General features: G+C 44.0%; 1 protein-coding gene across 3 annotated transcripts in view; it reads left to right on the top strand.

Moving 5' to 3' along the window:
- The window catches only part of cadpsa (Ca2+-dependent activator protein for secretion a), a 134,992-nt gene that overhangs the window by 57,235 nt on the left and 50,764 nt on the right, over window positions 1-26,993 (top strand). For all 3 annotated transcript variants that reach the window (XM_070902006.1, XM_070902007.1, XM_070902008.1), the window contains exons 9-17: window positions 186-252; window positions 6,625-6,733; window positions 7,315-7,527; window positions 15,098-15,234; window positions 15,889-16,076; window positions 22,615-22,716; window positions 22,812-22,875; window positions 23,073-23,196; window positions 26,557-26,625. In XM_070902006.1, coding sequence (XP_070758107.1) covers window positions 186-252; window positions 6,625-6,733; window positions 7,315-7,527; window positions 15,098-15,234; window positions 15,889-16,076; window positions 22,615-22,716; window positions 22,812-22,875; window positions 23,073-23,196; window positions 26,557-26,625 — 1,073 coding nt within the window. The remainder of the gene's footprint in view (window positions 1-185; window positions 253-6,624; window positions 6,734-7,314; window positions 7,528-15,097; window positions 15,235-15,888; window positions 16,077-22,614; window positions 22,717-22,811; window positions 22,876-23,072; window positions 23,197-26,556; window positions 26,626-26,993) is intronic.

Consider the following 26,993-nt stretch of genomic DNA (forward strand, 5'->3'; position numbering starts at 1 on the left):
TACCACCGTATGTATGGATGTGTCCTCTCTGCGGACACGGTGCCAGACTTCTGTCACATCAGCCGTGGCAGTGCAGAAAGAAGCAGCGACACTTCATTCAGTCTACGACAGCTGAGAAATCTCTGTAAAGTGTCTTTTTGCCTAATTAGTGTTAATTTGTTTTGGGGTTTTTTTTCATCCCACAGTTACCTTTGGGCCATTGGCAAAAACGTGTGGAAGAGGTGGAAGAAAAGGTTCTTTGTGCTGGTTCAGGTAAGCACAGATGATACAGTCATGGTCAAACAGCACACAAACACACAACCACAAAAAAATGATACACTATATATATGTATATACAGTATATATATATACACACACAGTGGGTTAGGTGTTTGAATGAGCACCGGCAATGATTACAACTGTGTTTCAACCCGGAGGTTCTGGATCCAACGCGGTGTCGATGCTGGAGGTTTGCTGGAGACAAATCATTTACATGTAGACGAATGAAATAGTTTGAAGTGTAGCATTGCTTCTGACATCACGCGCAACCACGCTCGACCCAAATGCAAACCGCCATGGCTCGCCCCCCGCTCTGCTTCGCCAGCGCAGATACGCATTTTGCAGAGACGATTAGTCAGTTAATCGATGAGTCGAGTGACAGGTGAGCTCATGCGCGAACTATTTTGATCGTCGGTAAATCATCAAGTCATTTTCCAGGCCGCCTGCCAAAAAGACTCGCTGCTCTTCTGTGACATTTAATTGAATATCCTTGGGACTGGCCTGCTGGTTCGACAAAACAAGGCATTTGAATGCATCAATTTGCACTCCACAAAATTGAAATGTGCATTTTTCACTAGATATATATTTTTTATATATATATATTCAGCAGATTCATCAATAATGAATTGAATTTACATGTATAATTGTTTGGGCTGAGCGTACATCTCAGGTTATTAAGAACTTGGGTCTTAAAAGTGAGGCTCAGGGTCCACAGAAAAACTCTACAGAGCCCTGTTAAGGTCTTAGGATGTCTAACAAAAGTATATATTCCGTCGCAGCCTTGAAGGTCCTGAAAGCTGCAATAGAAATCAATCTATGACTGTGCATTGTTTATATCTTGTGGAGGTGCATCAGTGTCAGTCGAGGCGGTGAATTCGTATTCGTAGCTTCATTCATCATCAGCCTCCAAAACAAATATATGAACGCCACCAAGACCAAGATTTGGACTGAAGGGACGAGCATGGTGAGCTCAAAAACTCTCGTCGCACCCAAGAGAGAACCCTGAGCTGCCTTCATGGCTATAATGTTTTCCACTGGCCACATGTTGTGTGTGTGTGTGTGTGTGTGTGTGTGCTGCGAAAAAAAAAGAGAGATGCAGCCAAGCTGTCTTCCCTTGGCTGTCAGAGGAATGATGGAGAGGCCAAGCAGGCTTTTGTCAGGAGATGGGGTGGTGGGGGGGGGGGGGGGGGGGGGGGGGCGACGGTCGCGGCCATTTCCTGGTGTTCCCTCTGCATTGGGAGGTAGGGTAGCGGGCGAGGGGTGGTGGGGGGGAATATGTCAGCGGATATGTCTCAGAGCTACAAGTTGACAGCGGATTGACAAAGTCGAGTGAACACTAGCTGGCCTAACACTCGCAGCTAGAAAAGCCTGAGCCCCGCCAACTTGAAGCCTCTCAATTGCTCCCAGCTAAATATATAGCAAGTGACAAACACTGGTCAATAGACTGCACACTCGTGTGTGTGTGTGTGTGTGTGTGTTTGTTTTTTATGTCTGTCTGTCTGTTGATGTGCGTGGATGTTTGTCTTGAGGAGCACAGACACAATCTGGTTATTGCTGTGTGTGTTTGGGTGCACATGTACTTTTTGTTGCCGTTTTAGAGATGTCACTTTTTTTTTTTTTTCTTTGCTCGCTGTCCGTTTTCGCTCCTGCAAAGTCTCGTAAGTAAAATACTGACTGTTGCCATTTTGCCCCCCCCCGCGCGTGTCTTTACCGCTACACACTGTGATTTGGATCTATTTCCCTAAAAATATTCATCACGTTTGGCTCATCCTCTTGGCTATGAAAACCTCCAAATTTTGAATCTTTTTTTAAAGTGCATGTGCAAAAAAAAAAAAAAAAAAAAAAGTTAGAGTTTTCACCCCGTCTCTTAGAAGGTGTCGATTTTATAGCCAGTACGGGAAGAGGCCAGTAACTGTTTTAGTGTACACACGGCATGGGAATGTTGTTTTAAGACACAGCACAGCTTACAAGAGTGTGTCTCTGATTGACGACTGTGTCCCACACAATGCTTTTTGCTTAGGAAACATACCAGAAGACTCTTAGCATGTATGGAGAATACACACCAAGACAATGTAGATGTTGTCTACAAAGATGGTGACCACACCCGCAACAACACACAACACAACAATTAGCAAATTAGAACTGGGCCCCATTTTTAAATTTTTTTTTTTTTTTTATCTACCACCAAGAGGATGTTGCTTCAGGGGAGCATGAATACATGTTTTTAATGTTTACAGTAAGTTACCTTGTCCTATTGCATCTAAATCCTTCCTTTCAGACTAAAGATTTAGACGCGTTACGCTTAAAGAAGTGTATTCAGAAAAATAATGATATGTCTTCCAGTGTAGATAATGAATACACATGCGTAGTGCTGTACTTACTTAAAGACACATTTAAGGGTTAGGATAGCTTGATTTTAAAACCAGAAAAACCAGAACCAAACTTAACAAAGGAGGCGTCACTGAAATTGTGTCAGTGAATTTATTTATTTATTTATTTATTTATTTATCAGAAATGATCCGGTGACCCTACTAATCCTACATCGATACCACAGGAAGGCAGCGTTTAAGCTACTTGCATGACGTATTTTACTGTTTAAATGTGACAATGAAATGACCTTTTTAAAGTCACGTGTCACTGCTTTTTTTCCCCCTGAGATCATACTCTCCCGTACTTGCCTTATTTTTTAAGATGATTTCAAGCGACCCTTTTTCAAGGAGTAACTTTGGGAGGAACTCAACATTTACAGCCCCGACTCTTAAATAGGGCCAAGAACAGGTTCCGAACTGTAGCTTTTTCATGCAAGAGTGCTGACTATAATACACTAAAATGTACGTGTTGGAAGTGAATGGGCTCAATATTTCTAGATATATGAGTTTAAATGAATCCTGAAATCCTAAGTTGAAATAGGAGCATATGACACGTCCTACATATCAGCTACACCCCCCCCCCCCCCCCCCACACTTTTCATCCACTTCCTCCCTCTGTCTCTTCTCATTCCTCCCCCATCTCTTCATCCCTTTCTCTCTCTCTCCTTCCTCCCCATCTTCTACTTCCACTCTCTCTCTCTTCTCCCTGTCATTCATCACTTGCCTGTCATCTCTTCCTTCCTCATCCTCTTTCTCTCTTTCTCTCTGCCCTTAAATCACCTCCTTCCTCCCTCCTCCTCCTCCTCCATCAGTTCATAATCAGCACAGTGGTGGTAGCCTGAGTCGCCCCTCCTCAGAGCATCCGGGCAGATTACAGATCAGCTAAACCTCGCATGCTCCTCTTGTGGACCGAGTTTAATTGCGCATATGTCCACATCTGCCTTTCGATTCACTTCAGTTTGCTTCAATTTCGTTGAATTCAGTTCATGTCAATTCAGTCGATTTGGATTCACTTCAAATTGTTTGAGATCACTCGAGTTCAGTACATTTGAATTCACTTCAGTTCCGATCAGTTCATTTTGATTCAAGGCATTCCGATTCCCTTTATCCCAGTTGCACTTCATTTCCTTTCACTTTAATTCATTTCACTTTTATTTTGCATTTATTTGTAATTTACAAAGCTTGGCTCAATTCATTGCAGTTTCAATTCAGTTTAATTCGACTTGCTTCGGTTCACTTCGATTCCATTCAGCCAAGTCGGTTGCATTCGGTTCCATTCGGTTCCATTCAATTACATTTTCTTCAGGTCAAATCATTTCAATCCAGTTCAATTTATTTCAGTCAAATGACTTTAATATCAGAAATGATATTAACCATAGATAGCGGTGTGTCTTCCAACCATACTGGCTGCATACATGTTTTGTTTGATATGTATATATATGTATAATATTTTTTGTATTTTTATATATTGAAAACTCTACCACTCTGAGCCCATGTCAGGGTTTGGACAGAGTGTTGGCGAACACAAATGCCACATCCAGCGAATCATCTCCAGTATTCATGTGCATGTGTTTCCTGTAATGATGTGAATGTAAACGGACTGTAGTGATCCTCTTCAGTTCTCATCCTTCATCACTGTCTCCTCTTCCTCTCCATCTCTCTCTCTCTCTCTCCTCTGCTGACTGACAGTTGAGAGAGAGAGAAAGCGAGAGGAAGCTGGTGTTTTGGGGTATGGGTGGAGGGAAGGGGGGGGGGGGGTTGATAGTTTAGACTCTGATTTGCCTTTGTGGTGTCCTGGAGGCCAGGGAGCTGCTGGAGAGTCGGTCCGGTTCCCTCCATCCTTTACTTGGCCCTCAGGTCTCATCAGTGTTGTCGTGGGGAATCTCATTTGTCACACACACACACACACACACACACACGCACAGAATGCAGCTGCAGCTAGAGTGAGAGCTGCCACTTGCAGCGGCAGAGGTGACGACAGCGGCGGATTGGCCAGGCCTGGTGATTTGTGACGACAGGCCGGTATGACTGGCAGCTACTGTAGCAGCAGGCCAGCTACAGCTAACAACAGAGTGTCACTACACTTCCTGTTACCAACGCAGGGAGCAGTGACAAGACCACGGCCACCAACCTACACCAGGGTTCCACTGATATGTGGGCCAATAATGGCCTTTTATTAACAGGACTGAAAGCGTAAAGCCCTGCCAGCCTCCAGTAGTGGTTACATTACACCACACAATATGAGAGTGTTGGATGGAACAAACAACTCACCAAGGGGGAAGTTGTTTGGGGGGGGGGTTACATGTTGGTCCAGGAGAGGTGCTAGAGGAAATGTCATGGGAGTGTCCAAAATAGAAAGGGTTCATCCCATAGAGAGCATGAATGTGATCAGTCAAAAGCTTCATGCTACACACACAGAACACACAAAAAATACAACAAATATCCAAAATCATGATAATCAGAATATATATATATATATATATATATATATATATATATATATATATTCTGATATATATTCTAAACCGTGTGAGCGCCGCGTTGCCGACTTCACGATGTTTTGCCACCCGTCCAAGAGTTCCTCATATGTTCTGCTGACTGAGTCCAGGCGTTCAATGCTGCGTTCAGGTCATATTGGAGTTGGAGTTGGGGTTGAAGCCGACATCCAAGTTGTAATTATGACCCGGGGGGGGGGGGGGGGGGTCGGGGGACTCTTGGAATTTACCAACATGGAAGCGCCTGAAAACCAAACAAATATTGGACTCCTCATGTCAGCTCAAGTCCGTCGTTTGAGGTAATTTAACCCAATGTTATAGTTCTTTATCGGCAATATTGGCATTTTTAAACCCTCACATGACCAACTGCGCAATCATCACAACTGTCACTGAGCTGTCTCCGGTGTGAAACTGAAAATCTAATCTCTCTCATCTGCGCCATCTACCACCATATGACATGAGAGGGAGATTACCCCCCCCCCCCCCCCTTCATCCAATTCTTTCATTTAGATTAGAATACACATTTGCATGTAAAAAAGACAAACAAAAAAACAGCAACAATATGGCTATTGTATATTGAACACACACACACACACACACACACAAGCTCTCCTCTCTGCTCATTATTGCTGGTCATGAACACTTCGGTGCTATATTCAGCAGCACCTCTTCAAGCTAACCGCCTCGTTCAGCCACTTCACTTTATTATAAGGTGATTATCGTAGCACGCATGCACACGCTATGAGAGGTCCACTACGAGTAACACAGCTGTCACATACGTACCCCTCCTCTCTGGTCTCCCTGTGTCTCTCTCACCAAACGTCCATGCTTCTTGTATGCGGCCAGACGTGAAACACAAAATGTCCATGTTTGCAAAGTTGCACAGACAGTGTCAGGCGATACGGGTGAATGGTAATGCGATGGCAGCCTTTGCCGTCCTCAACATGTTGAGGACAATAGTACGTATGCAAGATTTGCCTTGTGAAATGTAATGTAGTTTTTTAATTTTTTTTTTTTTTCTTTTGGTCCTGCCATGTTGTATCTTCCCGCTGGAGGGAGGTTGAAAAGATGTGCCTTGACGTGGACTTTTATATTATATTTTTTACATTATCTTCTACTATTTTGATAGAAGATGTGCATTTTTAGTGTTTTGATATTTATCTCTTTAAAACGAGGGACACATCGTAATAAACGTGTGCAATGACAAAGCTGACGGTAAGTGAGGTGTTTGATTATTGATACATTTTCTTTTGGGAAGAAGTTTCCCTCATGAATGCCATGAATTTTTTTTCTATTATTGCCCACTGCTAATGCTGTCATCAGATCCTGATGTCACTCGTCGTGCCGCTACGTTTGCTTGTTTTTATGTATTAATAGATGTGATATAGAAGATCGTCAACAGCTGACTTACGCAGCGTCTGAACGCACGCTGTATTTAATGTATTCCCCCATCCGAGCCGGCAGGATGAGTGAATATTTTCCTCTCTCTGCGATTGGTGCAGGTGAGTCAGTACACCTTTGCCATGTGCAGCTACAGAGAGAAGAAGGCCGAGCCTGTGGAGCTCCTCCAGCTGGACGGCTACACTGTGGACTACACCGACCCCCAGCCAGGTAACGCTCACTTCTCAGGACTGTGTTGCGCTTGATTGACATCTTCGTCGCTGTCCTGTTAGTTCTGTATTCTTACTGGTACATAGATACAGATAGGTTGACATTACGTAATTCATTTTCTGAGGTCTAATCAGCCAGAGTATTTAAAACACGACAAAATAACAATTTGGGGCGTTCTTATTTGCACAGTTTTCTGTCTCCGCTGTCAGACGACAAGTGAACGTGCCGTTGTACCAGTTGAACAGGCGCGCTGTAATTCCTGTGCTGCTCTACTCGGTCAGATAGTCTCTATTTTGTAACCACAAATTCGCCCCCGTCCACAGTGAAACAGAGTGGACAGAAGCTCAGTTGGCTCAGTCTGCAGTAGAACAGCACATCCCTCGTCATTCAGAACGAATGTAATCCTGTTTATCTTGCCTCGAGGTCTTCTTTTCTCTGACTAAAATACAGTTTGATACTGCTTGTGACTGTATCTAAGATAGACCGTACAATTAACTCCTGTGAAATGATGACTGGACATTTATAAAGGCTTTTTTTTTGTTTGTTTGTTTGTTTGTTTGTTTGTTTATTTGTGTCTTCAGGTCTGGACGGCGGCCGGACGTTCTTCAACGCCGTGAAGGAGGGCGACACTGTGATCTTTGCCAGTGATGATGAGCAGGACCGGATCCTGTGGGTCCAAGCCATGTACCGGGCCACGGGCCAGTCGCACAAGCCGGTCCCCCCCACCCAGGTCCAGAAGCTCAACTCGCGGGGGGGCACGGCGCCGCAGCTCGACGCGCCCATATCTCAGTTCTGTGAGTTTTTCGACTCTTAAATGCTTCGCGGCCAAACGGGATGCAACCGTGTCGTCGTCTGCGATTTCTCGTTGGCTCGAATCACACTTATCTTATTTTTAAGGGAAAATATTTGAGCCTGCATTCATTTCACTGTTATGTTGTCAAGAGTTAATTCGAAGGCCCCCGTCGTGCCAGAAATTGGCGGCACAAGCGACCTTAAAGTGACGTTGGTTGGTGAAGATGGGATGCTCTTGTCTGTTGCAGCTCCATTTAATGTTTTTACATGACGATTACTCCTGTTGTATTCCCAGCGCTCGATGTCTCACTCTGTCTCTCTATTGCACAGTTGTCCTTCGCAGCATTTTTGACACATCAGCCAATGATAGTCCTTACAGTTTGTCTTCTTCCTGGTCACGTACTGTACATGTTTCCAACTGTTACTGTTATTCTTTCTCTGTCTGCTGCTTCGCTCTTTGTCGTAGAACTGCCGTAGTGTTAAAGTGTCGGTGGCTTTGCTGTGTGTCTTTATGTTTCTCTGTTTGTTCCTTCTTCCTTTTCTTCCTCCTCTTCTTCCTCTTCTTCCTCTTCTTCTTCTTCTAAACCCTGACCCTGCTATCTTGTAGCTGGATTAAAGGGTAAGTGCTCTCCTCCCCTTTCTTTCACTTTCCTCCTTTTGTTGTCCAATGCTCTTCCTCTTTTAACAACTTCCTTGTTTGATATTTCTGTCGGAGGACAGAAATACGAGACACGCTAACCCCTTCGTGATTTAACACGCATGCGGAAATGATTTGCTTTGGCTGCGCTTCTGTCTGCATATTTGCCATCTGTACGGCAGGGATCGACTGGCCGCATCGTAGGTCAGGGTTGAGTTTCATAAATGTCGTGTTTTTTGTTTTTGTTTCCTTTCCGTGAGGACTTCATGTTTGTGATTGCTGCAGAGCTATAGCATGTCTATTTTTCCAACAAGAGTTGTGATGGTTGCTATATCACCGCCATTAGAAAAACGAAATCCTCATTGAGGACGAGACTGTACCATTTTGCAAATGTGGTGTTGGGGTTTTGGTCATATACTAAATCTAAATTTTGGAGAAGAAGCCTCTCGCACTTGGACCGCTTTGAAAAATGTTTGTTTAATTGTTTTAAAATTGCTTCCTCTGCAAATTATATATATTTATATATATATTTGAAATTGTGGCCAACATAAACATGAATGGATGGAAGTTGCCACACGTTAACACACTCCCCACTGGAGGCTCTGCCACAAGCCCTTATAGGGCTCGATGAATATTTCTTTTAATGCACTCTGTGGCAAGATGAGCAAATGTGACAATACTTCACACATTCTTCGTTGGTGGGCACGTTGTTGGAGGTACCGGACCCGATCCAGGAAGCCCAGTTGGATCCGATGAATGTGTTTAACGGCTTATCAGAGCGGTTTGTAGCACAGACGGATTTGGGAAAGTTATCACGGCAGCATATCGAGGTAAAAAGCAAAAAACAATGTTCTTGTACGTGCGCTTGCATGTAAATGATTGGCCTTTGCCACATGTTGTGTTGAAGCAAAAGTTGACCTACGACATGTACGTGTTAGCTCATATATGAAGGCATTACTAAATGACTTCCTTTACTTAGTAAGACACTGTAAAACCCATCCCACAAAAAAAAAACAACAACAAAGTTTTCAAGAACATTTCAACGGACCGCATCTGTAGAACACACAGCGGAAGTGACTCGAGGAGTAACGGCCGCCGAACCAAATACACCCAATAGACGAGTAACCGCTTCCCGTGCGCGCTTTGTGTAAGTGAATTCACTGAGCGAGCTGTTTTTGACACATAACCACTGGTGTCCCACTGAGTCCCAGCAGCTGGTAATTACCAAGTTAAAAGTGCCAGGCCATGAATAATACAGTGTGGTTGCTGCACAATTAAATCGGGGCAGCAATCAGTCAATGTTACCAAATAACTACTTGTCAGTTCACACCTGGATCAGCGCAATGAATATTATAACATCATGTCACCCCCCCCCCCCCCCCCCACCCCCGACCCAAATTAAAATAGACGACAGTAAAACATTGCAACAACAAAGACGGAACTGGCGTTGAGTTTTTGTTTCCAGCGGTGGAATTGATCTTTCACAGTTATACTACTTTTTCTTGTTATGACGACTGACAGTTTAATTAGTTCCGACATATTTTAGTGCCATGAAACGAGATTGTAATTATACACACACACACACACACACACACACACACACAATGAAATGCTCGCACTGAAGCTGCAAAACACTGCTAATATACAGTATTTTGTTTAAACTTCCTTGCTTCTGGCGACTAAAGCACGATTAAGCCAACCTCAACGTCCCTTTACATTCTTCACCGGGCTGCTTATGGAATCACTGTCGCGCATTGCTAGAAGTTTAGCACATTAGCCTTGTGTTTATAGTTTAGGCACAGGGTTAATGTTATCAGGTCGAAATGTAGTCTCTTCGCGCAAGAAACCGCTTTGTTTTAGGTGATGACATTATCTAATGAGTGGACACCCACCAGACAGTGTACGACACATGTTAAAACATGCATGCCACAACCTATGCATGCAATCCTTCAAGCTCACTCGCCCAACAGCAGCCAGACGTTATTTGTATTAAGCGGAACTTTTTTTAAATTGATCTCGCTGAATGAAATCAACCCGTTCCTGTCTGAGTCTACTGTGTGACGATCTCCCTGTTGTCACTTGAATGCATTAATCCACCAGCTACTCAGCTCTTACTGCAGACGTGTGTGTGTGTGTGTGTGTGTGTGTGTGTGTGTGTGTGTGTGTGTGTGTGTGTGTGCATTGACGAGATGAAGTGCAAAAACCAGGAACTGGTGTCAAGAATTGTTGTTAAACTCGGTAGGATTGCTAAGCGAGCTAACTTTGTTCAAACTTCAAAACGTTCTGCTCATTGAGGGGCATCATCGGTACGACCTTTTAGCATTTGTATCTTTCATACCTTACAAAAACATTCAACGTTTTGAGTTGATTCCCACAAATTTCACCCTTCAGACAGAATTCTTTTTTCATGAAAACGTAGAAGAAATCGCGCTCTTCCAAATTGATTGATTGACTCTCTAAGAAAACGGGCCGACACGTTTTGCGCCGCGAGACCCGAAAGTTACTTTTCAAACTTGCTATTACTTACTATTGTTGACACCACAGACGCACTTTTTACAGCAATGGGTTCAGCAGAGTCCCCTCTCTCTGACGATGTAAGTCTTTGAGTAATAAGCTGGTGCCCCCTCGGCTTAATCTCCAGTAAAACTGTATTCAAATTGTCAATTGGCAACTGTTGGATTCCCAGGAGTCACTTGGCAGTTGCCATCACCGTGGCAACCTTAAATTGCAGGTGTGGACACACAACCGATCGAGAGTTTGGACTGGACTGGACTGACATTTCTGCGGCACAACACAAACATTTTATCATTTTTAACCCGAACTCAAATCGTTTCATCATTTATTCCTTCGAGTAATAAGCTGGAGTCCAGCCCCTCATGTCAATCTCTATTGTGTGATGTGATGTATTAACTGATGTGACACACACACACACACACACAGAAACAAAGCAAGTCATGGACTTTGAACAATTCTCACAGATAATGTTTATAATGGTTAGTGACAACTGCTTTTTTTGTGTCATGTGTGCATACATGTTTGTCCAAGCAGGCACACACACACACACACAGATTTTCAAAGCAAAACCTCCCAGATGGTCACAGGACCTTAACAGGGGGGCTCTGGAGTAGCCCAGATTTTCAAAATAAAAAACTCCTTCAGCTGCTCCTTTTATACAAAGCAATGCAGTTGAGCTCCCAGCCATTTATCAAGCGGTGCTGCCCAGCTCCCAGTCGTACATGGGACAATGCAGTCCCGCTTCCGGCTTTTCAAGCGATGCCGCTTCGCTCCCGGCTCTCCATCCATGCGGCTCAGCGTCAATTTCAATTTCACAAGGGAGCGTGTCGTCACGATCAGGTACGCAGTGGTGTAGGTTGGAGTGGTTAGGTGTTCACTAATGACAGAAAGATCTAGACGTATTTCACGATCAGTCCCCGTAAAAAAAAAAAAAAAAAAAAGCAAGCCACGTGCTAAATAGCCCCAAATGTTTTTGAACCATCAAACCCAGGACCAGCAGTGTGTCTGCTGCCTCCCGGATCCTCTCCTCTGGATCTATAAATGAATAGCAGCTATCAATCATTGTCAGGGCCGTCCTTCCCGAGCCCAGACGGACGGGGGTGACCAATGTCACTGCATGTTACTGTCCAGCCCTCCCGCCTCCACTCCCGCTCACTCACGTCAAACAGACCTGACAGGCCACCAGCTACAGACCAAAGGGGCACCGCAATGTCACCTTTTTAGATTTTTTGGGGGGAGGGTGTGTGTGTGTGTGTGTGTGTGTGCGTGTGTGTTCGGGGGGGGGGGGACTTGTTGAGGGGACACAATCAGCTCCCAGCATCCCGCTCTTTGTTTTGTTTGTAGATTGACAGCTGGGGTGCCTTCGTTGGGCAGTGAAGAGGACGTTGGCTGACAAATCTCTTGATTGCCGTGTGGCTCGGTATAACCTTCGTTCACATCTGTCCCAGGTTTGTCCTGACTGATGGGACAGACTGTGTCCACACTCCACTGTCACTGTCACTTTTATTGAATCTATGACGAGCTGCAAATTATTCCACATCTTCCCAGCAGTCAAAATGTCAGCATTGTTTATTTACATTTGGTGCCGTTACTATGGTCCAAAATGGTGTCCAAATTGGTCGTGTCCAATGAATTATGTCTCGTTCGCTCATTCACTAATCCTTGCGATAATAGTAATAGATTTCGGTCACTTACTAATTGACATCATTTCGGGTCTTTGCTGGCACACGTGGCATTGCTCGATGGTAATTGTCGCATCTGTAAAATGCATTGTGGGACTAGGAGTCACTAAGAGTGATATGGATGCTACATTGGAGCTGTGAGGCTGGTTTACCAACTGGGCAAAGCGAGCGGAGGCCTGAGGGCCCCAGACCTCGAGAAGGAGCCCCGAAAAAGCCCCTGGTTTACTGTGGGTCAGCAGTTTTTTGGTGATGTGATTACTTGCTAATTTTGTTTCAGAATTTGCACAATGTCAACTGGATCCTGCATTGTTATGCAATCCCGTGGCCTTATTTTTGTGTCAAAATGTGTTTAATCGAATTACCACAAACCAGTTGTCATACTTATAAAGGGGTACTGGTTGGTGTCTGGGTGGTGCAATATCTATAGCGTGCAAATGACTTTGAAGAGAACTTGGACTCAACAGATTAATTCAGGTGTTGTAAATGTTCAGCTGAGGTAGATTTTCTTTCCACATTTAACCCTTTTACACCCACATCCTTGGACACCCCAATATTTAGGGTTTGAGTTGTATTCATGCATTGTAGTCCAATCAGTGGTGCTATTTTAGTACTAGTAGTCCAGTGAAAGTGGGCGGCACAAGGTTACCTTGCTATGACGAATCAAACTTCATGTCTTTAGGAAGCGTCTACTCCAAAACACTGTTTGAGTTGTGGGGCAAGAGCAATAAGCTGCGAAATTGGCACAGCATACTAACATGTCAGTATTTAGGGTTTGTTAAGGTGTTGACATATAAATCCCAAATCCAAGAAAGTGGAAGTGCCACCCTCCCCTTTGTACCCCAGCAGAGGCAGCTGGAGACAGCCTGCGTCATCGATTTTACAGCCCCCAGCAACCCTGCATGATCCCCTAATCCCTGCTCTAGCACCCTGGTGTAAGTATGGCACACCACCAGGAAAGCAAGTGGGAATTTAAATTTGATTTAAGCCGACGATCAAGATCACTGTGGGGCTACCACATCCTCAGCTCATTCTGGGATGTTTGGGACAGCGACCAATTAGGGGGCACACCGGGGGACAGGGGCCACCGACACTGCAGTGAAATGGCATTAGAAAAGGGGTTAGCATTAGACTGTGGGATAGTATTATGGGTAGCACGATTCTGGACCTTGGTTACTCTTGAGTTGCAGGGCTAAGGCGTGCGGCTTAACATATAACTGGCCTACTAGCAGTCAGTATATCCTGTTTTATAAGGCAGTAGACTCGTCTAAAGCAAAGAGAAGCGGTAGCATTAGTCTTGTAAAGGCAGTCCATTCAGCTGTTCAGCGACTCCGGATTCTGAGGGCTTCCCTTTTTATTGGCTACTAAAATGTCAGTCACAAGACTGCATTTCAATGAGCCCAATGGAAGAACAACTCAGCTAAGCTCTCATTACAGAGTGCACAGACATCTATGTGAAGTTTGTATGTCTTTTTTTCTTTTCTTTTTTAGGTCGCTACTCTAGCTAGATATGTTTCCCAGTGTCAATCCACAAACCTTGAGAAATCCATGTTATCCGTTGAAAACATGTCGATTTCTGGTGATTGTGATGGCTTTCTTCCTTTTTTGTCATCCGTTGTTCTTGTTTATGCTACCGGGCTGATTTCGAGTACTACTCAACTAAAAGTTACACACGATTTTACGCCAGCATTTTGATCGGCTGCCGCATCAGCCTATAACGTGAAAGCGGAAGGATTGAGCTTGGTAATATATGAAATGGGTAACGCCATGAATACTCTCTCCTTCTTCACAAATTTAATAACCAAGGCTATCAACTCTTGTGTTCTTGTGGGCACCGTGCAGCTGGCGGCAGTAAAATGCTGTGGCTGTCAGCGTTTATTACCTGCCTTTACCTTTATTTACCTGCCTCCAGGTACTCACAAAATCTGGCTTGGTCTTGTAGTCTTGCACCTTGTCTACATCCAGTGAAGTACTCGTCAGTATCTACTGCTTTGCACCGCAAGTGTTTCAGTAGAACTCGAAGCTCAATACAAAAATCAATGTAGTCGCACGCATAATTCGGAGAGATAATACTTCTTGTACCTGAAAAGACTGACGCGTACAGACAGGAATGCATGAAAGTGCATGAACTCAACGTGAACATGACCCCCCCCCCCAGACCTCAGAACTAACCTTCAACCTCCAGATCAGCCGTCACCTCCTTGAAAGCTGCCTGGAAAACTCTCCTGCCCACCTCCACTTTACCTTTGCCTGTTTGAGTCTGAAAACTGGCAGCCGTCAAGAATGGAGTCAATGCTGGACACACGACCGAGCAACCGGCCGGCACATTTTTGAAAATGTGATCACTTGTTTGGATAATCGAGTGCTGTTACGTTGAAACGGACGTTCATGAACAGTTCTACAAAACTTTTACCCATTACAAATTATGACTTGGGTGTCTATTTTACATTTTGCAGAGTCCAATAAGTTTAAACAAACTTTATTTCAAGTAGACTTGCAGTTAACTCTATCCCTCGTCATAAAAGTGTGTACAGCATTGCTTTATTGTCGGCACTTCATATCAGACCATTTGTTTTAATAACATTTTTGTGAGTGCCATGGCAAACTTTGTTCTTGTTTTCCTGCCACGCTCTGACATTTGCCTTCTGTTTCTTTCTTTCTTTCTTTCTTTCTTTCTTTCTTTCTTTCTTTCTTTCTTTCTGTCTGTCTCCTCATTGGGCGATGTAAATGGGTCGCGTGCAGATGCCGACCGAGCCCAGAAGCACGGCATGGACGAGTTCATTTCAGCCAACCCGTGCAACTTTGACCACGGCTCGCTGTTTGAGCTGGTACAGCGGCTCACTCTGGACCACAGACTCAACGACTCCTACTCCTGCCTGGTGAGGGAAAGGTTTTATATATCAATGTGTCAATGTTAGCCACTCTCTCACCACCACACGCCTGACGCATAAAGCGGCCGCTGGGTTGACATTTTGGAAAGCTACAAAAATGGTTGGATGCGGCTTTCGGACGATCTGACGAGCGCTTAGGTTGAGGCAGGCTTGAGGACCTGAGGCCCTGTCCAGACCTGGCTTTAAAATGTGTACATTCGTAAAGGTCCAAGTTAGTTAGCTCTAGTGTGAGCACCAGGCCCATGCACGTTGAAAATGTTTCAGCTGTAGCAAAAACATCCAAAGGCTTCATGTCTGCAAATTATAAATATATGGAGGTTTTGAGAGATCAGTCTGAGCTGTCACTCAAACACAGCAAAGGCCGTAAAGACTGCGCAAACAGCCCAGTGGCAAAGACTCACTTCACGTTCTGAACACACCTGAAGACACACTGAGAACGCACCAAGAAACAAATCACTCAGGTCAATATTCAGAGGCGGTCAAAGACCCAGATGTCCACCTAATCCATGTTGGATCAACGGGTAAGATATCGGTGTTGTGAGGCGAGCTGCCTTTGTTGCATCTGTATGTGTGTATTGACATCTGTTCACGCCGCCGGAGGAGTCACACAGCAGTGTTTGTGTGTGCTTGTGTTACCCACAGGGCTGGTTCAGTCCCGGTCAGGTGTTCGTCTTAGACGAGTACTGCGCTCGCTACGGCGTCCGAGGCTGCCACCGGCACTTGTGCTACCTGAGCGATCTGCTGGAGAGGGCCGAGAACGGAGCCATGATCGACCCCACCCTGCTGCACTACAGCTTCGCCTTCTGTGCCTCCCACGTCCATGGAAACAGGTACAGAATCAAAGCGCCGGCGGTGTCGTGTCCTTCTCTTTCCCTGCAGGTACAAAGTACCCTTTGATGCTGAATTTACTGACACACAAAATATCATTTTCTTTTATTGTAAAAACTGAAGTTGGAGCAGGAAAATGATGATAAATTCATGGCAAATGTCCAGTCCACACATGCAGGCACATATATGGTGCACTTTATGACCTCCCCCCCTCTGTTTTTTGTATGCTTTTGAGTTTTAGACTTCAATTTCATTCCTCCTGCATGTCTTCACTTTGCATGTTGTTTGCAAGCTCACTTTTCCTTTTTCTTTTGTCTTTTTTTCCCTGTATAACCTCTTTACCTTGTTCACTATCACAAAATGACCTTCCCTCCACGGTTCCCAAAACCCCGCACTCCCCCCCCCCGACCACACCTAGTCAGCGTGTGTCTGAGTTGCTAAACTGGCCGGTATCTGAGGCCGAACTCGAACGAGCCCTGTTCCCCTCCACCCCCGAGCTCCCTGCCCAAACGGCGAGGAGAGAACTCAAAATCATTGAGTTCATGAAGAAAAGGGACCCCAGGTCCCCCATTTTCCCAGGAATTAGAAGGTAAGTCATCTTATAGTCTGTGTTGTACAGACTCTTCCTTAGCCGTCATTCAAATAGTTAACTCCCCCAGAATCATTGCTGAGATCTGGTGAGTTTCCTAACAAAACTACAGTCCCTGCACCATAGTGTAACCGTCCTCACATCCACACTAAGCACAGGATCACAGGAGGGAGCTCTGCGAAATCTCGTGGGCAGATCCTTTCGGTCAGGGGGTGTTCAAACTTTTTTTGTCCCAGGGCCCCAAATGGAGAAAAAAGTGTTCAGATAAGAGATCTTAATGAGTGAGTTTAATACTGGAAATCTGCCTCGTCTAGTGCACATTGACAGCGACACCTATCACTTATCCACAATAGGAACTGCACTGTTATTGTCAGCAGGTCAAAGAGCATTTTGATTTTAAAACAACTCGAGGGCTGCACATGGCACGGGCCCCTAATTTCGGGTGATTTCCACTCATAAACAAGTGGTTTCAATAATATGGCAAAACTACTACCGCTAGTTATTTCCAGACTCTGAAAAGTTGGCAGTTTGCTCCTTCATGCAGTTACGAGAGATTGAAATTGGAAAAACAAAATAAATGAATAAATAACCTGCATCAAAAAAACAAAACAAAATTATTACTGATTCTTTGTCATCATACTAATATGTGAACATAAATGTGTTTGTGTGTGTGTGTGTGTGTGTGTGTGTGTAACAGCCTCAACCCAGTTACAGTCCGTCCACCACAAAACCTAACAGCCTACATGTTAAGTCTTTTAGTTCCTTCCGATCATCATCTGTGATGTGAAATCATCTGTTTACATTAAGTTTGGTCGTTTTAGGACGAGTTTATGTTTGTAAAAGTTGCAGCCTTTTTTTTTGTTTGTTTCGTGTTTCAAGGATGTGTTGGGGAAAAAAAAAAGACAAAAGTGTTAATTGACAACTTGACGCTGAAATTGGGGGCTCCTCAACATTTAGGGGGCAGCCCAAATATATATATATATTGCGTGATGTGAATTTTGAGTGAATCCATGTTTGAGACATCCCCATGCATGATCTTCAAGTGTTCTCTGTGGCTCCGGTTTTAAACTAAATTGGGTACGTTAGCATATTCTTAAACTTGGTTTTTGAGTAGCAGTTTTCAGTCAGAGATCAATCAGTTTCCTTAAGTGAGGGAGGAGTCACCCGGCCTTTATTCCCGCATGCACCCTGTTTTCTGAGTTGCGGCATTTACCTCGCGTCTAATCTGCTGTGATGTGCTCGGACATCAAATCTGTCAACATCGCAGTCGGCCGTCTGCGGATGAAGCGTAACAAAGATAGACGAGGGCCACTCCGGCGCTGAGGGCAAAGGTCGGGGGGGGGGGGGGGGGGGGGGGGGGGGCTGTCTGTCAGTGCCCCCCCCCCCCCCCCCTCCAACTAACCCCATCCTCATTCCATCTATCCACCCATCTATCCATCCATCCTTCCCTCCATCCCGCTGACAAACAGTGACTGAGGACTGAGGCCTTTTCTGATAAGCATGGACAGATGGACAACACTTGCTCCAAGAGAAACAAACCAAAAAAAAAAAAAAAAAAAAGCAAAGAGAGGGACAAATACTGTAGAAGACAAATATGACGAGAAAAGGAGTTTGATTGAAATCTGTGGAGAGAGAAATGTGGGATCTTATCAAACTTTTGTTTTTTTACAAAAAAAATACAAAATGAGTAGTTTGGTTTAAACGAGGGACTAAATACACATACACGTAAGTTCACATCGAAATGTAGATTTTTCTTTTCAGAAAATGCCCCCCCTAAAATAATGAGCCTTACGCATCTACACATCCACATCCACACGCATCAAACGGAGACCTGTTCTGCCAGTCCAGCCGCCGTGCCTGGAGGTCGAGGCATGACAGGTTGACAGGTTGTCATGTGTGACGGCGGAATGTCTCCGCTGCCAACACACTGCTGCGTGTGCCCCAATGCACACACCTCCAGACCACCCCCCCCCCCCACACACAAACAAACACACACAAACACCCCACCCCCACCCCTGCCTCCTAATAGCCTGCTGGCCTGGAGGTGTTGGTGCACCAAGTTCGACTCAATTGCCCGGCCGCCTGCTACAGTGTCAGGATTTGACTTCTGTCCAGCTAAATGTCGACTCCATTTAGATCGACTGTTTGTTAGGACGTGGCTTTCAAATAAACAAGTGAAGTATCAGCTGCTCTTTATCTCTCGTAAAATCAAAAAAATAAAGAAATTGAATTCGATGTTAAACATCAATGTAGAAAAAAAAAAAGAAAGAAAAAAAGCGCGAAATATTCCAAAAACAGTCATTCGTGAAAGTGCTAAAGTCCAAGGATGGACAAGGGTGGTTATGTTGTACTGATGGATAGTACACCATCCATACACACATGCGAACATGTTGTGGTGCGGTGGTTGATAAGTGCATTATTTTATGATAGATTTGTGAAATGAAGACAGATCCACAGTCCACCAGCGTTGATCACATAGCTCAGTTTTAATAGGAAATAACTTTACTTTTTTTTTGGATTCATTTACAGCAGCAACGAACCATCACTTTAATATTAGGTCTGTCATTTATCAATTTTTATTTGACAATTATTTTCTCAATCTCAGCCAGGAGTCCAGGTTGACGTAGATGTCAGATGTCTTTTTTTTGTCCACTAAGGAAAGACAGTTTCATGTCATAGGAAATGAAGACAGCCAGCTATTCACACACAGAGAGTGTTTGGCACTTTCTCCTTAGAAAATTACTTAAATGATTAACCATCAGAATAGTTGATTCATTTCATTTGACTCATTGATTAGTCAACTAATCCTTTCAGCTTCTAGGCTGGCTGATTCCGGCAATTAAAGTGCACAAACAAAGAGCACGTGCTGAAAACGGCCAGCTAATGATCAGTAGGCTACGCGTAATTCCAAATTGCAGCAGACTTCTGAAGCAAACAAGTTTTCACGCTAATCCGCCGTGGCGACTTAATGTGGTCGTCTGCTGCGTGCAAAAAGCAGAACGTGTCACCGACGGCTCATTTGCTTCTCGTCGTCATCGGAGCCGCGAGGTCACGGGGCCAAGCAAACATGAGGAAGCTGCCAAGAAACAACGCGCGGCTGGAAGAGAGAGGAAAAAAAAAAAGGGAGAGAGCCCTGCAGGACTTAATTAGTGTGAAATTGTCCTCTTTCATTTTCTGTCACAATGTGAAAGGTGAGATGGCTTTTTTTTTTTTTTTTTTTACTGTGAATTTTTGTCATGACAATGCATCTCCCTTTTTATTGTGTGTGTGTGTGTGTGTGTGTGTCAGGCTTGTATATGCTAATGAATATGTCTACCACCGGCCACAAAACACAGGCTGCAGCAAAACCAGCAGAAAGGACACATTCAGGATTCATATTCGTTTCACCAGTACAAAGAACACCGGCTTGTTATGGTGAGGCTTCAGGCTATTAACCCAAACCCTTTTCAAATATGAAAACAGGCACGTCTTGTTACCCTCTTGGTGACTCCTGTAACTTTAACACCATCCAGTTACTGCTGTGTCTAAAAAAACCAAATATGATCTTGCCTGACCTGACAAACTGCTGGTGAGGTCAAAGCGACCCGTCTGCAGAAAACTTGCAGCTCCATGCAGTCATCTCCTCCTCAGCTTCATTTCAGCGGCGGAGGCCTACAGGTGGCTGTGACACACTGACAGTGTCCGTTCAAATGTCCATGAAAGCTGAGGGGAGGCTGGATGAGATGATCGCTGATGCTAAGCAAACTGGTACCCCTTGAAATGTAACACAGCACTCATGGAGCAGCAACTATACCCCCCCCCTGCAACACACACGGACAGTTTCTCACTGTCTGCTGAAATGACATGTCAAAGGGGGGGAGGGGTAGAGAGAGAGAGAGAGAGAGAGAGAGAGCGGGAGAGTGTCATGTCTCCTGCTTCTCATCATGCTGTCATGGCCACCAGTCCAGCACCTCTTCTGTCACATGCACTCTGCTCACACTCCACCCAGACCCAACCATGTCACAAACGATAAACGCATAGGATACACACACACACACACACACACACACACACACACACACACACCTGCTGTAATTACTGTGCTTGTATTGAAATAATAAGAAGAATACGATACAATGATGCCGTGGACCTCATCGTTTTCTCTGTAGGATGTCTTAATAACGTGTCCAATTTCAGCTGTTAAGCATCGTTTTTGCAATATGAAATGTGGCTTTTCATTCAAACAAGTTTTCCATTTACTGATGATATCTTTGACAGAGAACAGTGTGTGTGTGTGTGTGTGTGTTCGTCTGTGTGCCCACCATGTATCTATTTTCTCAGCTCGAACTTGTGATAAAGTGCGCTGCCTTCTAATTGCCGTTGATCGCCATCAATGGTGAGAGTCAACACCTCCGAGTCTGAGGCCAACTCACCGTGGCCTCAGACTCACTCTGAACCTGAAGGGCTGGGAGCGAGTCACCACAAGTGAAGGAGCACCTTGGGGTGTAAGATGGAACACAAGCGGATTGGTGTTGGGTCAGCAGTGATGTGTCGCTGTGATGAAGACTGAGCTGAACCTAAAGTCGATCTACCTTCTAAAGCCGGATTTCTGCTTGACATAAGGAGGTTTTGAGGAGGTGCCCGCCAGCTACAGGGTACCTAGGCTTCATAGTTTCCCCACAACCATAAATCTAACCCTAGCCCTCAACCACGGTCACAAGCTTTGGATAATGAAAGGAATTGCAGATGAGATCATACAAGTGGCCAAAATGAGTTTCCTCAACAGATTGGCTCATCCTTCGGGTTTCAGTATGGTTGAAACACACTAGGTAATGTCTCAAGTGTTTATACATGCCCTGAATGCATCCCACCCCGCCTCCCTGATCTCTCTCAGAGAGCCCTGTGCCTCTGTGGTACGCAGAAAAAGTGACGGAGTTCAAACCGCACACCCAACCAGTCGACCAAGTGCTCGCTGGTTTGTTTCCGAAAGTTCTTCTTCAAGGATCACGTATCCATAGTCGCTTACAGTATATGTGTTGATGCTGTGATACAGATTCACTTGGAATGCATCCTCATTAACAGTACGCTGCAGCAATGATATTCAGCACGTTTGCTACTGGACCCTTGAGGAGCAATAAATACAGTCACAACTGTGAGGGACCAAAACCATCACTGCTTATTTTCTGTGGTGTGGGTTATATCCCAAATCAAATGCCATTGACTTTTAGGGTAAGAGTTTTGGGATGATTAGGACTGAGTTGAATTGCCCCCCCATTACATTCTATTGCTATTCCCTGTTTGCATATCTCTTTCCTTACCAGTGCAACGGTTTACTAGTGCTGCCAGAAAATGAGATTGACTCTAATTTTGATGTACGCAGGAGACATTGAGAACAACGTTCAGTATTGTGTGCATTCCTTTTTTGGTGTCAATATTCTTCTGTTGTGAAACATCAGTGAGGCATTTTGTAGTTTTCCCACAGCGATCCATGCCCCCATATCCTGGGTTATGTTCTGTGGAACCTATTTAAGACTATGCCATTCAGGTTGAATCAGGTCCAATTTCTTGGTCCAAATCAAAGTCCAGGAAAAGTATTCATGTTAGAAATGCTTTAGGTGAAAGCACCCTGAGATAAGTGCAACATACTGCCCCAGGACTCGAACTCTAAAAGGATAAACTGAGTTCCCGGACCTGAACTAACCTTAACCCTGTGGTGCTGAAATCTGGCTGTTGAGCTCTGACTTACATCTTGTGTCCCCCCCGTTGTTGAGATTCAGAGAGGCATAACGTATGCGTGAATGTAACTGTATATGAAACAATGATGTCCAAAATGACTTCGACATAACTTTTTGAAAGTCTCTGTCCTGTCACTTGGTGCTCTGCCCAATTCCCCCCCCTGAGCTGAAATACAGGCTGCCTGCCTGGAGAGACTGCAAAACCTTTTATTGCTCGCAAATGCTGTTGTCTTTCAGACCCGATGGCATTGGCACAGTTACCGTGGAAGAGAAGGAGCGCTTCGAGGAGATCAAGGAGAGGCTACGGGTGCTACTGGAAAACCAGATTACACACTTCAGGTAGGAACCGTTTAACAACAACCATGTGGACCTGAACTCATGCCAAACCGGACTGATGAGGGTTCAAGTGAAAATCAAATCGGTTGCCTCCGCAGGTACTGCTTTCCATTCGGACGGCCCGAGGGTGCGCTGAAGGCAACTTTGTCCTTGCTTGAAAGGGTGAGTCACTTTTGCTGCTGGACAGGTGCAGGGGTTTTACATTTAGCTGTCCCTTATGAAGTACACCTACATTTATGTTTACGATGGCTTCTACAGATGGGCAAACAACAAGTCGACATTAGTCATCGTTCGTCTTGTCGCGCTGAGGTTTTCTGTACACTGAAAGTAAAAACAGTTACCGTGTCGTTCCTTTTTAGGTTCTGATGAAAGATATTGTTACTCCGGTTCCACAAGAGGAAGTCAAGGCTGTTATCCGTAAGTGTCTAGAGCAGGCAGCTCTGGTCAACTACCAACGCCTGTCCGAGTACGCCAAACTGGAAGGTAAGTTACTGCTCCATCACCGCTCCTTTGCGTTACTACTGTTGTCGATACGGCTGTTCATATTACAATCCTTAACCCGCTGAGTCATTTGGAGTCACTATATCATGTGGTTGTTATTGGAAACCTTATAGAACATTGTGGGATAGTCAGTCAAAAGTAATAAACATGTTCTCCAAATTTGACCAAGCAAGGGTATTATTTCATACCGGTAACATTGTCAAACATTGATGAATAATTGAAAAAAATACTGTTTTTCCAACTGTCCAACTGAAAAAACAAACGAAACCACAATTTAGGACATTTACCGTAGTCTCCGGTTCCCTGCTTTTTGGGATTGACTTCTAGGAGTTAAAACTAATGTACATGAAGCTAGTTGCCACAGATGTGCGATGTCAATGGGGATCATCAGAGCTGTACAGTATCATCGTATATTATTTACTGCATTTATGAATTTTGATAAGGGATTTCAAAACAAAAGTTTAACTTCTAAATTATTCTTATCGTTCACAACATACTGAATGGCATGATATTTGTTTTAAGTGACAAATGCTATGTTTATTTTGCCTCATCTTAAGCCTTTTTTCGGTAGTAACAAATGTACTGTAAGTAAAAATGCATTCAATTCAAATGCTGACTTCGTCCACCATGCCGCAGCTTCTCTTTCAGCCGAGTCCTCAACTGCCTCTGTCCCCCACTTTGGCCTGCCTGGTAGCTGAAGTGAAGCTCCTTCTTTTCCCTCTCTCTGCCTTCCTCTTCCTCGCTCTCTGGAGATTTCCATACACACTCTTTTTCCCTTGTCTATTGGCTTTTGCTGCTTCACACTAGCTACTGTTTTGAAATCAGGAAGGCCAATAAACAAGACATGATGGGACTGCCCCTTGTGGTAGTTCAGTGTTTTTTTTTTCTTTCTGTTGCATGGTCCAGGTTTTCTTTAGTAGGCATCATAAATATTTTGCAGACCTCTGAAACATTTTATCCTCAAACACTTATCTGGTAACTACTTGAGAATGTTCTCTTTGTTTACATAAATGTTCTTCAAATTTCTCTTTCACCTGACCTACTGTATCTGTGACTCTAAACGTCTACAGGAACACTGACATTTGGGAAATATGCTTATTTGCCGCCTTAGCCGGAGTGAGATGGTAAGATTGACACCAGTTTCCTCCCTGTGTGTCCAGTACAGAGATAGGCCCTGGATGTGTTTAGCCTAGCTTAGCACGAAGCTCAGTCGAAAGTGAAAAACACACCCAACTCTTATTAATATGTTGTGTCTTGTTAATTTGCAAGCTAGTCACCAATCCATTCACGAGTCCTCTGGCTTTTTGTTCACAGGACAGAGCTCAAACCTGCCATGCTCATTATGAGGACCGGCTTTTTGAGATGCCGCGTATGATAACTTTACCTTAAACCTAAACTTGTCTAGTTCTACATTTCCCAAATATACAAGATAAAAAAAGATATAAATACGAAGAAGTTAATTTTTCAATTTGACAGAGCTCAGCTTGCTGTTTTCCCACTGCTTGCAGTCTCTGTGCTAAGCAAGGCTAAAAAAAAAACATGGACAGGACCTATCTTTGTACTGGACACACTGAGGTAATGTCTCTGGGTAATAGCTGTGTCATACACGAGACACAATAGCAAACATGCATTTGATTACATTTATATGAGATTGCTGTCACAGGTTAATCCCTAAAAGTTACAGAATTAAGAAGAACATTACAAAAATACGTGTTTAATGTTTAAATCTGACTTGTCCACTCATGCACTCTCTGTCCCTTCTCTCACGCAAACTGTCTTAAATGTCAGTCGTGATAGAAACTCTTAGTGGTCAAAGCCATGCAGCGTTTGATCTGCGTTCAAGCCCGACCAGGGGAAGGTTGCCAAACTAGATCAGATGATGCACATTGAAAAGGAGCACAAGGCAGCTAACAAGCAGCATTTCCCAAAATGTTGTCGTTCAATTAACACTGAACTACTTTAAACGGTCAATTTGAGACGATGTCTGTAAAGAAACCATCACCTCCCTGAAGACACTAAGGCAGATGAACCTTAGTATCTCAGTTGTGATTGTTGATTACCCCCGAAACCCCTGCCCTTCATACTGGTGTGCTTTCTTGACCTATGGGGAAAAAATACTGTGACATTTCAGATTTTACCTCTGCTTGGCGGAACGAATGGTTAATCCAAAGTAGACAGCCCATAATCTTTGAACCCCTGACACACACGCATGGATACAGTCTACTTGCGCCCTGGTGCCCGTCTTGCTCACTTTGTCAACTTCAACAAAATCTCAGCTACCTGTGCCCACTCGGCTAAAAACACAGCTTGGAAACTGTACCCAACTGTAACTCTACGGTTAGACTGAAATGTTGTTATGCTGACTTTGGCCTGTCATGGACATGGTCAGCGTCATCCAACTGAGATATGAGGATTTGATGCAGTTTGAGGACGTATTTCTAAGGAAGGCTCTCCAAGGTGCTTTGTGTAGCATTTTAATTGATTACAATCCATTTTGATCAGTGTTATTATGGTAAACAAACAAGAATATCGAGTAAGTTTCGACATGGTATTATGTGTCGTGCTGGGTTATTTACAGCTCAACGGGAGAAGTAATTGAACAGACAAATATAGAAATGTATGTATTATTTAGAATAGTTTATCCAGTCTTCAGTATTGAATTATCCAGGAAGAAATAAGTGGCGTGAACGTGACATAAATCAAATAGTTTAACCATTACAAGTGTAAGTATGGTAATGAGTTTATATTCATTTTGTGATGTGTGAGAGAGTTTCCGTTTACAGTTCAATATTAGCATAAAAAGCAGGAAGCTAATCTCAAGTAAAACAAACAAACAAACAAACTGGGGTTTTGTAGTTGATTTAGAATTTTTTTTTAAGCTTTTTTTTCTTTACGGAAAGATAATTAACCAACAGAAGACGACGCTGTTCTCCCGGTGCGGACATAGCTTAAAGTTTCTGTCAACAGAAGAAAAGAATGTAGAAAAAGACTTTCCTCTTCAGTAAAACTAAACGGACCCTTACAATCATTTTGTGGGTTTGTTGATTGTAATAAATCAGATAAATTTTGCTAATAATACGTTGGGATTTCAAAGTGATACATATTGCACCTTCGAGACGATGCATTTTAGATTTTTAATATCTGAATGCTTGATACCGTAATATGCTTTTATGGCAATGGAATTTGTGAAATTGTAAGATACTAAATCGCAGCACAAAAAAAAAAAAATTGCAGGCATGGGCCTCGCAAACCTCATATTGGTCGAACTCCAGTGACCTCTGTGCTCGTCCTCTCTGACCCTGGCCTCTCGCATGCCTCGGTATCCTCCCTCTTTCTCTGTAGGGAAAAAGAGAGAGATGTATGAGCATCCTGTCTTCTGCTTGGCGTCTCAAGTGATGGATTTAACCATTCGTGAGTACCTTCCTCACCCCCCCCCCCACCTCTGTACTCTTTTTATTTTCCTCTTACGACCAGTGTGCACGCCAACCTCAACAAGTGACCTCACATTACTGTCATCCCCGACGTCCTTTGGTTTGTTTGTATCCGTTGTTTCAGTCTTCTTGTTGCATTTTCTCGACATGTCTCAGGCTCAGTTTGTCTCTTAGCCACTCAAAGCACATCCTAATCTTTCCGTGAGCTGGTTTTCTGTCCTGCCCCAAAACCACCTGTTCTTTGTCTGTCTGCGACTTGAATGCATTTTTACTTTGCTTGTGTGTAAATCCTCTTAAGTGTTTAAGATCACGGTACATTCCAACGGGACCCCCGCATCCTGCACTTAC

The sequence above is a fragment of the Enoplosus armatus genome, chromosome 3 (assembly GCF_043641665.1).
Source record: "Enoplosus armatus isolate fEnoArm2 chromosome 3, fEnoArm2.hap1, whole genome shotgun sequence".
In the NCBI taxonomy this organism is placed as follows: Eukaryota; Metazoa; Chordata; class Actinopteri; order Centrarchiformes; family Enoplosidae; genus Enoplosus; species Enoplosus armatus.